Below are 17,334 nucleotides of genomic sequence, written 5' to 3' on the forward strand. Positions count from 1 at the left end.
GCTGACCTCTCTTTTCATTGGTTTTGAGCGAGGTGGGCGGGTCGCCGAGAAGTGTGAGGAAGAGAAGGCGGCGGCGATTGTGGTGACTGAGCGGAGCCCAGTGACAGGATGGTGAGTACCGCAGTTGCGACCACCGAGGCCTGCCTCTCGGCTGAGGTTCTGCGTCGTTGGGAGCCGCTGGGAGTCACTGGGCGAGGGCTTGGGTGATCCTGGAGGCCGTGACGGGCGCGACCGCGGCCTGGGCTGGTGCCTGGGGAAAGGCAAAGGAGGAAAGAGAGCGGCCACCTCTGGGTGCGGCCAGCCCGAGCCTTGCATCCCAGCCCCAGGGGCCAGAGGACGTCCGAAGGCGGAAAGGGCCACTCTCAGCTGCTTCTTCTGTCACGAGACCCGCACGCCCGAGCCGGGAAAGGCTTTGGGCCTGTGTCTTGGGAGTCCCCGAGAAACGAGCCACGGGATCTCCTCTGTTTCCAGACGTTTCCTAGTTCCTTTCCCGCAAAAAGCACCTCTCGCTGGTTGGTAACCCACTGGTTACCACCCCCATGTGGCGAAAACTGGCTTCTCGGATGCAAAACGGGAAGAAGCGAGTAGAATTCCCTACCTATTTTAATTTGCTATCTGGGGAAAGGGGATAAGAAGTCTCCTTTCTTCCTGAAATAACGTGCAGATGCTATTGAAATGTGGCGGTGTACCCTCAAAGGACTGGATTTGGCTTTTTTTTTTGGGGGGGGGTTAGAATTGCTGGTACTACTTGCTTCTTCAGGATACTACGACCCTTTACAGTAGAATTCCTTAATGGTTTTCGAGCTGATTTTGTGAGTACGTATGTTCTTCTAGTTAAAGGGCCATTATTGGCGGCCAAGAGGAGTTTGGGAAGCTTTACCTCATTGTCCATCGGATTGCCCCGGACCGGCCCATCAACCCCTCACCCCCAATAAGTCGGTACCCCAAAGACCTTCCTACGTGAAAATTTGGGAGCTGCTGCTGGAGATGCCTAATAGTTGTAATCAGATTTTCAAAGTGCCCTTGATTCTCTGAAAAGTTAAGAACGGTTTGAAAAGGGGCTCTGATGATCTTGGTGTTTGTTGATAAAAAGGGACTTCTCTCTGTGATGAGCATCCAGTGCATTTTTAAGATAATCGTAATTCTATAACGAACAACCTTTAAGGTGCCTTATAACCGTGACATTCGTGGTCTGTGGTTCTTTAGTTCTTTGTATAAATTAGAGACTCTAATTTCACTTAATGATTTTTGCTTCTAAACAGACTCCAGATTAGAGCAGTCCAGTTAACAGTAATTTTGAGACATCTTATCGCGGGGAGAAGATGAAATTACCTGACATGATTTAAGTATTCATGTTCCTGAGGTTTTTTTGAGAGGTACTTTTTCAGGATAGTTGTACTGAAGTATCACTTTTCATGTGAAATAGAACTGGGCAAGGTTTAGCATTGATGGATTCTTTTACAATTAAAAGCATTTTATTTGGTAAAGAAACTAAAAATGTTTAATATTCAGCAGTATCCAGATTCTGTGGGCGACAAATTTAGATGTGGGGAAAAGTCCAGTTTTAGCTGGAGGAGGGTGTCTGCTTCTATCATCCAGTATCTGGTGACTTGATGATGTATTCATAGTGCTGTGTTAGATCTTCTGTACAAAATAATGACCTAGCTGCAGCATAATTTTCCAACTACTAGAATTTTAAACATAATAGAATTAAAATCAATGTATTTAAAGAATAATTAACCTAAAGAATCCAGAAAATGTTAGCTTTCATTTAAGCTATCGGTGGTGAATTTTCCAAATTGTTTTGTAAAATTCTAAACAGAACAACAAACAAAAGGGATAGGTGTCAAAGTGGAGAGTGAGATTAAGAAAATTAGAAAAGATTGTAAATGTGTGTGTGTGTGTGTGTGTGTGTGTGTGTGTGTGTGATATTTAATAGTACAGCAAATGGTTCTTTTGGTATTGTTTTGAGCAAAGCTGATTTTTAACATTTTCTTTCATAACACTCAGAAATCATTAACAATTGTTTGCTTATTCATTTGATGAGTTTTTTGTTCTTTTTTTGGTTTGTTTCTTTTCGTTGCTTTCTTTTAACATTGGTCATGTTTCACCCTTTTTTTTTTTTTTTCATTCCCTTGTCTGCAATCAACTTCTTCATTCCACTAAGGCTGGGCACAGAGTAAGTTTCTTCTCTTAGCTCCTACTAACAGTGGTGGTGGGGTGGCTGATTACTGGGATTTCACCCTTTTACAGTCTATCAAATAGCAAGTAACCAAATTTTCTGTGCTTTGATTAGATTGGGTCTTTATTTGAATTTAACAAGACTGCCACTTCCAGAATCTTTTGCCACCTTAAAAGAGTCTATGTAATCTATGTCTAACCTGTACTGTCAAAGTGTGGAATTTGGGCAAAGATGCTGCTCAAGTATGACATTTGTTATGTGACACTGTTCCCCATATAATTTCATTAGCTGCAAGAAACCAGAGTCCTAGTAAGGATCCTTATTAATTTAAAATAATTTCTTTGTAGCCTTTCATTGTTACATCTTTAAACTGCTAACAGTGTAGGTACACTTGGGCATAATCCACAGTACGTTATAGAATTCAGGTTATTGATCATTATAAAGTATCACATTTTATGAATGTTTGTTCAGCCACACTTAGATTGAACAGCTCATTCATGATTAGTCCCAAACATTTTCAACCTGTTACAGTTATATACCCTTAATTTATGAGTTTGAGGTTCTTTTTTTTTTTAATATAGAAATATGTTTTTTTTACCTTTTTCTTAAATGCCAGCTTCCCACATTAACTATGCACTTCAATCCATATCTGAAGGGATCCCCCTCTAAAGATGAAGATTGTTCTATCTGCAGGTACTTTTGTATTGATTACCACTGAGGGTGGAAACTATGTGGTAGTTTTTAATTTTATAGATGTTTTGTCCACTGAGATCTGGATTGAAACAATATAAGTCATAGAGCAAATACCAGCTGAAACTACTCTTTGTAAAGAGGCTTATTTAATAATTTCTTTTAAAGTGCACGGGTTTTGTTACATTGTGTTACTTTGGTTACTGTATGTTCTGTTGACATTTCCTTTTGTTTGTGATCATTTTGATATTTGTTGCAAGATGAATCAAGTTTATTGTGGTAATAATTTTAATTTTACACCTTTTGATTAATTTTAATTTACAAAGTCTGTGGTGGCCAAACTTTTCTGTTTATCTTGTTTAAGACAGTTAATATTTTCTTTGGTAATATTAAAGAATAGTCATACCTTCTTTGAAACCAGTTAAAGGTCTTATGGATGGGACGTCTGTGGGAAGACATCCTGTTGTAGAAAGAAGGTGCCTATACTGTCTATCGGAGAAGGCAATGGCACCCTACTCCAGTACTCTTGGCCTGGAAAATCCCATGGACAGAGGAGTCTGGTAGGCTGCAGTCCATGGGGTCGCTAAGAGTCGGGCACGACTGAGCGGCTTCACTTTCACTTTTTACTTTCATGCATTGGAGAAGGAAATGGCAACCCACTCCAGTATTCCTGCCTGGAGAATCCCAGGGACAGAGGAGCCAGTGGGCTGCCGTCTATGGGGTCCGACAGAGTCGGACAAGACTGAAGTGACTTAGCAGCAGCAGCAGCATACTGTATGGCCATACCACCCTGATCTCATCTGAAGGTGCTTATACTAATCCACATGGAGAAATTGATTCTGTTGTCCTTTGGAGGGCAGACAACTATTTTTACATTACCATTTTGACAATATTCTGTTAAATGATGTATACATGTCAAATCTTGAAATTTTAAAATTAAAAATTCACAGAATTGAGGTTTTTTAATTCTTTTGTATTTATGTGCAGAATTTGTTTTTATCATCTGAGATTATGTTCCAACTCTAAACCACCTCCTGCTGAATTTATCACTTATTTGGTTGATCTTCCTTTCTTTTTTTAATGCTCTAATGTACATGAAAATTGTGATTTGTTATTTTAAGTTTGGGAACTAAACTGAGGATATTTAAGCCAGACAAAAATATGACAGGACTTCTAATGATGAAAGAAAGAGAGGATAACAAAGATTATAATTCAAAAGCACGTTTGTCCTACTGAAACTCTTTGAGGTATAGGCTGTTTTTATTTTTCTGTAATGGTATAGTTAATATTTTAAGTAACAAATATTGTAAATTTTGGCTACTTTTCCTCCAAATAGTTGTCAACATAGTAAATTATAGAATTAACTTTTTTCTCTATCATTATAATTTTAACCATTCTTTTTATTAATATCCCTGGAATCAATGTTTTACATTTAAAACTGCAGAAATATGAATTACCATATCAAATTCCATAGGACTCAGAATATTTTTCAGGTTTTTTATGGAGTTTAATTTTATAGGTCTCTAAATGAATTACTTTAGAAAGCTTGGTTTTATTCTCAATGAGTAGAATGGTTATTTGTATTGTATGCACACCTATTTATGACCAAAATAAACTAAGATTGATTTAGAATTACATGTATTGTTAAAATGTTCATGATAGGAACTGTGTGAATAAGTTCTGCTCTTTGGGGTTCTAGAGTCTCTGATTAATTTAAAAGAGTTATGGGAAAAAAAATAAAAGAGTTATGGGAGAATATCTTATTTTGAAATCATGTTTAACATTACACCTTTTCTTACCTTGACACTTTAAAGTTGGTGTTGGTATTAGGAGACCTGCACATCCCACATCGGTGCAACAGTTTGCCAGCTAAGTTCAAAAAACTGCTGGTGCCAGGGAAGATTCAGCACATTCTCTGCACTGGAAACCTTTGCACCAAAGAGAGTTATGACTATCTCAAGACTCTGGCTGGCGATGTCCATATTGTGCGAGGAGACTTCGATGAGGTGATGTACTTCCCTTTGCCTTCCCAAATACTTCCTTTTTCTTTTTTTTTTTTCTGTTGCGTTGACTATATATTCATGAAATATTTCCTTTTCTTCTTATATTTGTATAAGCTTTATTTTTTAGGCCAGAGTTTCTCAACTGTTAAGGTCTTTTTTTTTTTCTTAGTGTTCCAGTGAAAAATTACTATATGTACAGTTTGAAAATCCCTGATTTTAGACTGCTTCTTAAATGTTACATACTTGTTCTAACTGAATTGATACGGTTTTGTTACTATTTTTTGTAGTGTTATCATTTAGAATGCAAAGTTTTTGTTAGGAATTTAACTGCCACCACCTCTGCTATCCCGTTCTAAGCCACCATATCACTTTACTATGTCCAACTTCCTGATTCTACCCTTGCTTCCTCCATAGTTTGTTCTCCAAGTAGTAGCCCGAGTGACCTTTTATAGGTGAAGTAAGATCACATCACTTCTCTGCTAAAAATCCTGCCGTGGCTCCGTATCTCAAGGGTTAACTATAAACAGGCATGAAGAAGTTTTGAGGAGGGAGTAGACTTTTGTATCTTGATTGTGATAGCATGACTATATGTATTTGTCAAAACTTCTTGAATTGTATATCAAAAAGAGTAATTTTCCTGTATGGAAGTTATATCTCAACAAATTTTGCCTTAGAGAAAAAATAAGGAGTCCTAAAGTTCAAACTTTGCCTATTAATTAATACTGAGATTTTAGGCAAACTGTATCTTCTTAGTTCCCTACTATGTAAATAAGATTGGAATAAATGATTTTTAAGACCCCTGCCAGTGTTAACACCGTATGATCAAGCTTAGTAAACCTGACTCTAATGTGAAATTTTTATTTTGTATTTCTGGAAATAGAAGATTTTTCATAAATTATTTAACCTCACTGGTGCTCCTTTTTTTTTGCAGTTAAGTTTGAATAAACTAGAGTTGTTGGCATGAAGGTGGGATGAGGGTTGGGGGTGATGAAATGGGAAAGGGCAGACATCTTGTCAACAGAGTATAGGTTTGGATTATTAAAAATATATTAGGAGTTCTGTTTGTGATATGCTAGTTTCAGTAGCAAGAATTAAATTTTTTTTGCTTCTAATTTGCTAATAAATTCACCAACCCTGGAGCCATACTTCCAGGGTTTAGATCTTGGCTTAAACAGTTAATAAACTGTGACCTTAGGCAAGCTATTTTAACCTCTTTGTGCCTTATTTTCCTCATCCATAAAATGGGGGTCAAAATGAAACCTACCTCTTAGGGTTGTTTGTAAGTATTACATGGGTTGACATTTATAACCTCTTAGAAGAGTGCCTGGTTCATACTAAGTGCTACATAGGTGTTAACTATCATTATTATTCTAAGCCATCTGTGTAACTATTAAAGCCTGGGATGTAATTTCAACACATCCTAGCTTACAGGTCATATTCCTTGGATTCTTAGAGGAAACACAAATTTGGGGGAATTACTCTGTAAAGAACTCATAGTCTATGAAAATAAACTTAGTAAGGAGATTGCATGATAAATTCCAGTTCTCCTGAAGGAAGTTATGTTTTGAGCAGTTATAGCCTTAGAGATTGAGAAGAAATCAGATATTTAACAGATTTGTTGGTTGTGGAACACTGTTTCAAAACACCCATATGAGACTGAATATTTAAAAGAAAGTTATTTATAAACATCAATATCTCTGAACTATTTTTTTATGTCTATTTCATATTTTAGAATCTGAATTATCCAGAGCAGAAAGTTGTGACTGTTGGGCAGTTCAAAATTGGTTTGATCCATGGACATCAAGTTATTCCATGGGGAGATATGGCCAGCCTAGCCCTATTGCAGAGGCAGTTTGATGTGGACATTCTTATTTCAGGACATACACATAAATTTGAAGCATTTGAGCATGAAAATAAATTCTACATTAATCCAGGTTCTGCCACTGGAGCGTATAATGCCTTGGAAACGTGAGTAGTATGCAATTTGGGGGTTTTATAAAGTTAATAATTGCACATGTGACATTTCGTAAAAGATAAATGTGATTATTTAAATAATTACAGCCTTTTTGGCAGTATTCTATTGGTGATTATGTTTAATATGTCTAACAACCAGATTTCTCCTTGAAACCCAATTGTCATCCTAAGTTGAAATTTATAATGCTATGACTTTTTAATACAAAACAATGACATTATTTATATTTTCTTCCAGAAACATTATTCCTTCATTTGTGTTGATGGATATCCAGGCTTCTACAGTTGTCACTTATGTGTATCAGCTAATTGGAGATGATGTGAAAGTAGAACGAATTGAATACAAAAAATCTTAAAGCCAGGCCTGTCCTGTCGATTTTTCTGCTGGGCTTTTTTTTTTTTTCATTCCCCTGTTCAACTCAAGTAATTAAACATTTAAGAGCCACAAAATTGTATCACTTTTATAATATTTTGCAGTAAAATATATTGTCTTCTGTTAATACAATGTTGGAGCTTCCTGTAAACTATAAGATTATATTTAGTTTAACTATATGATTTCTATGAAAAAATGTTCACCACACAGTAAATGATCACACGTTAAGAAAAATTTATCCTTGTAAATATCTTCATAGTTGATATTTGGAACTTTATTACCCGTAGTGCATGAAGAGGAAGAATCTAGACTTTCTTGTATACATTTTTCTCTTCTCCAGTAATAAACAGTTACCTTTCATTTATACTTTCTTGATTAAACTGTGTTTTAATTTTTAAAAATCATGAAAATAAGAGGCCAAATGAAACTGCAGACAAGTGTTCCAGTGATAAGGTAGATAAGATACAAGGTGAGTTTTCAGAGCTCATTCCTTAACAACTGTTCTAGATCATAATGTTGGACTCAGGTTTTATTTTCTAAAGAGTATTGATATAGTAAATCCAGAGATTTTTTCAGACTGTTGCTTTTAAATGCCCTGTTCTTTTTAAGTTTTAACAAGATTTTGCAAATATTAATGTTTAATTCAGGAAGATACATGCACCCCAGTGTTAACAGCAGTATTATTTACAATTGCCAAGATATGGAAAGAACCTAAGGATTCATCAACAGATGAATGGATAAAGAAGATGTGGTGAATATTACTCGCCATTAAAAAGAGTGAAATTTTGCCATTTGCAGCAACATGGATAGACTTGGAGGGTATTATGCTAGAAAAAGTCAGGGAAAGAGATTACTATAGATATCACTTGTTTGTGGAATCTAAAAAATAAACTAGTGAATATAACAAAAAGGAAACATGGATATAGAGAACAAACTAGTGGTTACCAGGGGGTGAGGCAAGATAGGAATAAAGGGATCAAGAGGTACAAACTTAAAATATAAACAAATAAGCTACAAGGATATATTGTATAACACAGGGAATATAGCTAATATTTTATAACTATAAATGGAGTATAACCTTTAAAAATTGTGAATCAGTATGTTGTATACCTGAAACTTACCTAATATTGTATATCAACTATACCTCAAAAAATTAAAAAAAAAATTTTTTTTAAACACTGATGTTTAGAAGGCAAGGACACTAGAGTGAAAATGTGACTAGTTCTTTTGTTAGTACAACTATTGTACTAATTATAGTATGCTGTATTATTATTTTTTTAGTACTGTTGTATTAAAACTTAAATCTTTAGTTTGAGAGTCCAAGTGTTTGGCAGTTTTCATAAAATAGGGCAAATTGATATTTCTATCTTTAAGTTCAAGTAGATAATACTTATTGAGCACCTTCTCTACAAGGCAGGGTATTATCTCTATCAAAGGCTGTTCTATATCAGGATATTCAGAGTTTTTCTCAGCCTGAGGAAAATACTTCCAGGATATTCTAATGTTGCTATTTTAGGACCTGTAAACAGAAAGAATTATACAATACATTTGTCAGCTTTAAAGAAAAATAATTCAGATTTTAGGTGACAATAAATTTTAATTGTATCTAGGAATACAAGCATGTATTACACATAAATTTTATTACATAAATATCAGTAGTACATGAAACTACATCAAACTTTTTATATTGTCGTAAAAGTTTCTGAACAAACTAAAATTACTTGAATAACAATACTGCCCTAAATGTAGAGAGAGGACACAATTCACAATCCCTTCCCCCACCTTTGGCACATCATCCTTACTCAAGTTGTCAAGTTAACATCAGATGTTCTCCCTGTTCTTCAATTGACATTGATTGCATACACTTATTTAGTAAATCTTCTTCCTTTTTTTCTTCATTCATGTATGATTCAGAATCATTTGTAGAAACTAAAGGGAAAATAAGAGTCTATAATGTCTGTTTTGGAAATAAAGTATTTCATCCTGAAAATTGAGATTTGTATTTAAGAACAAGCTTCAAAATGACCTACCTTATTAATAAGCATTTGCCATAAACTTCCTATAATTTTCAAAATTTCATGACTTCCCCCTCCCCTTAAATATCTCTTTTTAAAAGTAAGTTGCCTAATACTGTATTCTAATCAGGTTATATTATAGCAAATTCTTTGCTATTAAGTCCTGTTTTTCCATTGCTTTGCAAAAATCTTTTGACTGGGGGAAGTTATAGCTGTAGTATTCTCCATTCCTTAAGTTTCTTCTTGTTTCTTTTCTCTTGGGGACCACAGGGACTTTTCCTCTGTCTGTGGTTTCCTTCAGGTGTTCTTTTTGGAACAATACTTATGTTCTACCCTGCCATTTCCCTCATTTCTTGGGTAGGCATAGTATGGTATTTACAGCAGAGCAGAGCAGTGCTGTCACACAGCCGTGGGACAGGGGTTCAGAAGGCCTAACTTCCCTACTTCCTACCCACTTCCCTCTTACTGTGAGTAACTAGGTAATTGTTTAACTTCCACTTAATCCTTTCCACTTTATCAATTCTGAGAAATATCTCTGAGCATTCAGTGTTCCTTCCTCTTGCCTTTTTTATTTTGTCACACTTGGGGTAGAAGGATCCTTTAAGCCAATCCTTCCTAAATGTGGATTTATCTGAGTAGCTCTGCAAAATTTTGCTAATAATAATTGGTTGGTTTGCTTCCTCTGGTTTGTTGAATATTAAAATGGTATAGGTGATATAGCCCTTTGCTAACTATTTGATTCATACAAAATTTGCTATTAGGGTATTTCCCTGGTGGTTCAGTGGTTTAAGACTCGGCTTCCACTGCAGGGGGCACGGGTTCAATCCCTGGTCAGGGAACTAAGATCTCTCATGCTGCACAAGTAGTCAAAAAAATGTTTTCAATGCTGTCTGTCAAAAAATTACACTACCTCATAAAAGAAGTGCTATGGCATGAAAAGGTCATGTTTATGGCTCTGAGTTCTGACAAATTTCATTCTCTGTTAAGTCTCTGGCCTTGATTATAATATCTTTACTTAGAAATACATTGAATCTTAACTTCCCTGACCACAGTTCTTTTATGTGGAAACAGAAATCGACTTCATGTTTAGTTTTGTTTGGAGTAATGTAAGCAAATCACACTTCAAAATTTTTAATGTCTTCTCTAATAGAAATGGAGCTATATTGGGTTTAATATTTTTAAAGCATAATATCTTTAAAAATAATATCTTCAAATAATATATTTAAAAATATATTAAAAATTCCACATTTACCTGGTTGCATGAACAGTCTGCCTGGTTTTCTAGGAATCTTCAATGACTTACATCTTGTTTTAGATGTATATCCAGTTTTTAAACTGTAAGAAAGAGAAGCATCTTAATTGGAACTAGCAAAGTGCACAGTTGTCTAATATATGTGGAAGACCATACAAATTTTTATTAAGCTGCCAGCATCACCAAAGAGACCCTTTTAGCCCCTGAATTCTCACATGACTTTGCATCCTGAAGCATCCTGAGATGCAAAACTATCAGTTGTAGCATAGGTTGAATAATCAGGCATCTTAATCTCATGTTTCCTTTTTGGTTTGTAGTATTCTCCTGTGCAGAAGCCACCATATACTTCTTTTGGAAGAGTTTGTATTATTTTGAATTTAAGTGGGAATCATTTAAAAGGGCTCTAGCTGATTGAAATTTTTACAATTCCACAAAATTCTAAAAGCAGTAGCAGGACTTGTGGCAGAGTGGATAAGAATCTGCCTGCCAATGCAGGGGACATGGATCTGATCCCTGGTCCAGGAAGATTCCACAAGCCACAACTACTGAGCCCACCCTCTTCAGCCCCTGAGCCACAACTACTGGAGCCTTCGTGCTGCATCTGCTGAAGCCTGTGCACCAAGGGCCTGTCCTCAACAAGAGAAACCACCTCAATGAGAAGCCAGTGCACTTTAATGAAGAGTTGCTCGCTGCAACTGGAGAAAAGTCCATGCAAAGCAACAAAGACCCAGTGCAGCCAAAAATAAATAAATAAAATTACATATAAAAAAATAAAAGCAGCAGCATATCCCAGTCAGCTCAATAAAGAGGCCATAAGATAGCATTCTTTTGTGTCTTTGTCCAACCTATTCTGAACTTAAAGTGAACTTACAGGGAGCATGAGATATAACATCATTTAGCTACCCTTCCAGTAAAGTTGGGGGTACATTTTTTCTCTGAAACAAAAGGAAACAGACCCTTCTTTGTTTCTCACTGGTCGCCAAAGCGAATGTTGTATCATCTCAGGTGCAGATGCAGCTGCAATGTTAGAAGGCCCCAAGTCCTCTCTCTCCAGCTGGTGTCGCCATGTAGTACAGGGGTAATGCTGCTTCTGTGAGTAACGAGAACTGAGGTGGCCCCTGTGATGAGTGAGGACACCTGTACACAAATCACCTCTGTTAGAATGCTCTCTTATTTCTTGTGAGAACTATTGAAAAACTACCTGAAGGTACACCTGCCTGGCTTTTGGGAGCTGCGCTGGATCACATGCATGTAGTGCCTCTTCATTAAAGTCCTCAGATAGTTTGCATTATAGATCTTAGCAATGCTACATAGGTAGCGCTTCTGGACTAAGGTGAGGTCTGGATGCTAAAAGACAAAACAAGATTTGCAGGCTGCATTGTAGAACAGAGGTTGGCAATATTCCATATCTGAAAGGATGAAATGTTCAGGAGTGTTGTACCATCTGTACATTTTACTTATGCAAATTCAACTGTATTACTCTGGCTCAAGAATTACCAATTTGCACACCTCTTTAATAACCCTAATTTACATTGCTCTAGAGAGGTTAATTCTGACAGCTATGATCTTTAATGGGTAATACAAATCAACAGTCATGAAATGCTTGTTGCCATTTTCTTGCTTGCTTTTAATTTTAGAGTCCTTGAGCAAAATCTACAGGGTTGGGTTTCTATCTCTAGAGTGGAACTTTCCTCAGGCATCTTTGTGCTTGGGGCACTAAGCTTCTAGAGTGAAGAAATATACATTAAAGCCAAAGTATCATAAAGCATGAAAATATTCATATGAAAGGGAATCTATAATGATAAAATTCTTGCATTGATTCATGAGTTTACCCAGCAGATATTTATGGACTCCTAGACAATGTGCTAGGTATACTTGTGTTCTACAGTGCTTTACCCTCTTAACTAGATTCAATAAAAAGTTCAACTCTGAATACAAAGACTATTAGCATTTAAATAAAATATTGGTATTTAGCTAGCATACCTTTAGAGAGAAAGGCTCTGTCATTGACTTAGGGGTGTGAATTGTTTGAGGCATTTTCCATAACTCTTGCAGCTTGGCTCTAGGTGAGTTCACTTTGTGTCCATCTTTGATTCTGTCTGTAGGCAAGGTCATTATAATGTGAATCTCATGAGCAAAGACTGGTTTAACAATTATTAAGATCTATCTGTTTACATGTGTAAATGATTATTCTGGAGTACTAATTTTAGTCAAACTTAAATTTGAAGAGACTTTATGATTGCCATTTGGTTTTAGAGCACACAAAAAATCGAAGATATTTATAAATATTTACTATATATAATCATTACATCTGGACAAAATTATTTTGAACTCAGCTGAGATGCAAACTGCTGATAGTATACTGCTTTAGTTCATTGTATGTCAGACCACACTAAACAAGGAATATACATGCAGGACTTGTGCTTTTAAAAGATTTTCAAAAATATTTTCTCATTCATTTGGCTTCGGTATGTAGTTTCAAAATTTTATATTGGACACAACATAGAATAACACACATTTTGTCCCTTTAATAAGGCAGTGTTAAAATGAAGAGCTTTGCAGAAATTAATTAAAACTTAAAATATTTTGACATAATTTCAAGTTATTTCATTGTTTTAAATACGGATGTGGATGTGGGTAGATTAAAGTAATTGCTTTTAATAAAAATAAAAGTTGAAAAAAAATAAAAGTTGAGATGTTTTCCCAGAAGAATGGAAAGTAATTTTTAGCTTCACATATGTTAAGATACTCAGGATTACTAGCAGTTTGGGGAAAAACAGTGCCTGGCAAAGTTTAATCAGAAAATAACTCTTTTTTTACATTCCTGTCCTCCCCATACACTTCCTCTCTCCAAGCAACCACTGATGTGTTTTCTATCACTATAGCTTAGTTTCTTGAGTTTGCTATAAATGGAAACATACAGTATATATTCTGGTTTTGTCTGATTTCTTTCGCTCAACATAATTATTTTGAAATCCATTTATGTAATGTGTAACAATAGATAGTGCCTTTTAATTCTTGGGTTTTATTCCATTGCATGTATATACCACAATTTGATTATCCATCCACTTCTTGATGCAAATCTGGGTTGTTTCCAGTTTGGGGCTATTACAAACAAAGCTGGCAGAACAAATTCCAAGTTAAAAATCTGTACTAGGTAAACTAAGCACAGTTTTGTTTCAATTATTATTGATAACAAAGCCACTGTAATTTTACATATTAAACCTTAAATTTAGTTACTTCTTCAAGATTTTAGGAAATTGGATGGTTAGTGCAGATAACTAAGAATTACATTTGCATACTAAAGGACTAGCTGATTTACCAACAAATACAAAATCATCCAGAAATTATGTTATTATGATCCTTAAAACATAATTTGAAATCAGTAATAATAAAATGAACACCAATTAATTCAACATACTAAAAGTTTATTTTTTAAGCTTTTCAAGTCATAAGTGTGGAGTAATTATCTAAGAATATATTTTGTGTGTCCTTGTTAATAGTTCTGAGATACATATTAGGACTGGGACTAAAATTTAATTCCTCAGAAGCTTAGCAGCATTTCTTTACAGAAAATGAAATCTTTAAAAACAACAGTTAAACACAACAAACAACCCAGCTGAAAATGGGCTATGGACTTGAATAGACTTTAGATGTCTTCAAAGAAGATATACAAGTGGTTAATGAACACATGAAAAGGTGTTCACTCTCAGTAATCATTAGGGAAATGCAATCAAAATCACAATGGGATATCACTTCATATCCATAAGTATGAAAGTAAGAGAAAGTGAGAGTGAAATCACTCAGTCGTGTCCAACTCTTTTTGACTCCATGGACTGTAGCCTGCCAGGCTCCTCCATCCATGGGATTCTCAGTTGAGAATACTAGAGTGGGTTGCCATTTTCTTCTCATCAAAAAATGAAAACAAGTGTTAGCTAGGATGTGGAGAAACTGGACCTCTGTGTGTTGCTGCTGGAAATACAACATGGTGCAGCTGCTGAGGAAACAGTATGGCAGTTCCTCAAAAAATTAAATAGAATTGCCAAGTGATTCAGCAGTTCCATTTTAAAACACCCACATGTATATAAAATAATGTGGATATATACATACACACACAAATATGTGTGAGTGTTTTTCCTAGGTAACTGTAAGGACTATAAATTTTCCAAGAAAAAGCAAAGTGAATTCAAGTTTTATGTATCATTTGAATTGAAATTGCTAACCCACAAAAAGTTAGTGAGAGGTCTTTGGGGGCCTGTCTTAACCTCTTACCTCTAGCAGCTATATCCTTAATTTCAAGTGAGAGGAAAACAACAGCACTGAATAATATTTTATGTTCTTTGAAGTTGTACAGTTGAGAATTTTTTCCTTCAATCTTTGTATTAGTATTAATATAAACCCCAGGTTATGTTCTGTCCTTTCAACCAACATCAGTTATAAACAGTTCTTTTCAGATTCACTGCAATTTTTAAGTACTCTTTTGATGTGTATTATTTTATTTGGCTGCTCCAGGTCTTAGTTGCAGCATATGTGATCTAGTTCTTTGCCCAGAGATCAAACTTGGGCCCCCTGAACTGAGAGCACAGAGTCCTAGCCACTGAACCACCAGGGAAGTCCCTGATGTGAGATATATTAGCAGGAGACAAAGAACCTGCTAGATTGTTCTTTGAAAATCTTAAAAACTGAGTTTACCAAAGATGCTAATAAAGACTTTTAAAAACTCCACTGTGAAAAAAAAAAAAACTCCACTGTGTTAGTAGTTATAGCAAAATTTACTTCTCTTAGCCATATTATTGATACATATTATCTGCTTTATATACTCACCAGTACCTTTGGAATTCTGGTAATAAGAATGTCCAGCTGATCTGTTTTAAGAAAAAAAGGATGTATATAATATGTAACAATTGACAGTTGTATAAGCATTAAATAAAGTATTTTAAATGAAAAATAAGGACAGTATTACATATGTTTTTTACTTTCCATTTCCATCAGATATGTCTTGCAAAACCTTCTCCTATAATTCTGGTTATATCCTAATGACTCCAGGCTTTTTCAAAGTGAGTTATCAGAGATTTTTACCATACTATATATATAAAGGATTTACTTTAAGCCAGGTTTGGCCTTACTTTTACAGCCTCGGAATCTAATTCCTACACTGAGCTCAATGAAGTAATTTGGCTTCTGTGCTATCCATGGTATTTTCTTCCTTTATTCTTTTTTTCCCCTTTATTCTTAATAAAATTATTATATGTAATTTAAGGTGTACTGGAACTAAGTTGGTCTAGAATGTTTGTACAGTTCATTTTTTCCGTTCTCAAATTAAGACAAAACACTCCCCTTTTCCTCTTCCTGCAATTTTTTCAATGACCATTCACTGATGCTCTGATATACTAGGATCCAGAACTTTGCTAAACACCCTGAGGAGCAGAAAAGAGGAACATGGCACCATTCCATCTTTAGAAGTCATCAATGCACCAAACACACATATATATTTTTAAAGATGGCCATGGGTGCAGAAGGAGCCATGACTGTGGGCTTGAGAGGAACATCCAGCAGTTCTCACTTTTAGGGAATAACTGATGCAAGGGATGAGGTACTGCCTCCAACAGTAATTTCACCAACTAACTATCTTCAGCGTCCAGGAAATAATAGTAAAAACCCATGGCAGAAAACATTACAATATTGTAAAGTAATTATTCTTCAATTAAAAATTAAAATACAAAAAAGTCCCCACTAAGCAGTTAAAAAAAAAGTAAAAACCTGCTCAAAATGGATTTATGAAAAAGGAACTATTGACTGAAGAAAATGCCAAAATCAAGATGCCTCTAAAACTTGTCTCATTACAGATTTTGAATCCCAATCTGACATAAAGGTGACTAATGTCACACAGGGAAATGATTTGTTGATTTGGAAGCGCTCCTTTGAGCCTCTATTCCCTTGGTGCCTCCCTAACCCCCCACCACCAGTCTGCCAACCCCTTTTTGTAGAAATACAGTGGCCAGACGGCAAACGTTCAAGCAGATTTCGCAGCGCCCCCTGAGGCACAAGAAGCGCCCAGACGGCTGTCGCAGTCACTGCGTTTAGTCAGTCATTGCACCAACCCTTGTCCTCAGCTTTCCTCAGAAGCCCGTCCCCTAAACTGTGAGTCGGCCATAACAAAGGTTCCCCCTTCCTCTCACTTCAGTACACTAGGGACCAGTCCACAGGAGCAGCCAGCTCCCACCCCCTCCTCTACCCGGGGATCACGACCCAGGGCTGACGGCCATCCTCCCAAATCCCTCAGGGCCCCGCAGCCTCACCCGCCGCCGCCACCCTCGGCCCTGGCCACTGCGGGCGGCTCTGCGGAGGAACTGCACTCCGTCCAGTCGGACACTGGACCCTGGTTGGGCATCTCCTCTCGGGTACCCTGACCGCGAGCTCTGTGCGAGAGATTTCCCCTCTCCCCTCCCGTGTCAGCACGCGTGCGTCAGGCCGGGAGATATTGGGGGTGAAGAGGCGACGCCGGATTCTAGCCCCCTCCGATGAAGTCCGGACACTGCCCGAATAGCTTCGGGAAAGCGGGGAGGGCAGATCCAAGATCCTGGAATTAAGTTGGGGGAGGGGCGGGAGTTCATTAGTTGATTGCGCGTTTGTTCACTTGCATCTTTTTGTGGAAGGGATGCGTCGCAGAAAGGAAGTATACTTTCCCTCTAAAACGAAAGGTGCCTTTCACCTCAGTATCCAGACCCTCTGCAATTTCCAAATCACCATATAGGTCAAACAGCAGTACGCAAACCAAGGACCAAAGCACCTCACTGAGGGATGCGGACCGTTGTCGGTTGTCCGTTATCACCAAGGTAACCAGACCT

At 36.6% G+C, this 17,334-nt stretch overlaps 2 protein-coding genes across 4 annotated transcripts; one reads left to right on the forward strand and one right to left on the reverse strand.

Moving 5' to 3' along the window:
- Window positions 1-4: 4 nt before the first annotated feature.
- VPS29 (VPS29 retromer complex component) lies at window positions 5-7,585 on the forward strand. Of its 2 annotated transcripts, none has more exons than XM_065905027.1 (4): window positions 5-111; window positions 4,687-4,878; window positions 6,608-6,843; window positions 7,085-7,585. In XM_065905027.1, the coding sequence occupies exons 1-4, from the start codon at window positions 109-111 to the stop codon at window positions 7,200-7,202; spliced, it is 549 nt and encodes a 182-aa protein (XP_065761099.1). In that variant the 5' UTR covers window positions 5-108; the 3' UTR covers window positions 7,203-7,585. The 2 variants fall into 2 exon arrangements, with proteins under 2 accessions (XP_065761099.1, XP_065761097.1); XM_065905025.1 differs by having other exon boundaries at window positions 22-123.
- A 1,223-nt stretch (window positions 7,586-8,808) lies between these two features.
- Window positions 8,809-17,184, reverse strand: FAM216A (family with sequence similarity 216 member A). Of its 2 annotated transcripts, none has more exons than XM_065905024.1 (7): window positions 16,786-17,184; window positions 15,317-15,351; window positions 12,470-12,585; window positions 11,704-11,833; window positions 11,443-11,623; window positions 10,487-10,569; window positions 8,809-9,148 (listed from the first exon to the last, which is right to left on the reverse strand). In XM_065905024.1, exons 1-7 carry the CDS (start codon window positions 16,875-16,877, stop codon window positions 9,030-9,032), a joined length of 756 nt encoding a protein of 251 aa, XP_065761096.1. In that variant the 5' UTR covers window positions 16,878-17,184; the 3' UTR covers window positions 8,809-9,029. The 2 variants fall into 2 exon arrangements, with proteins under 2 accessions (XP_065761096.1, XP_065761095.1); XM_065905023.1 differs by having other exon boundaries at window positions 15,311-15,351; window positions 16,786-17,183.
- Between the last annotated feature and the right edge of the window lie 150 nt (window positions 17,185-17,334).

The sequence above is a fragment of the Muntiacus reevesi genome, chromosome 13 (genome assembly GCF_963930625.1).
Source record: "Muntiacus reevesi chromosome 13, mMunRee1.1, whole genome shotgun sequence".
In the NCBI taxonomy this organism is placed as follows: Eukaryota; Metazoa; Chordata; class Mammalia; order Artiodactyla; family Cervidae; genus Muntiacus; species Muntiacus reevesi.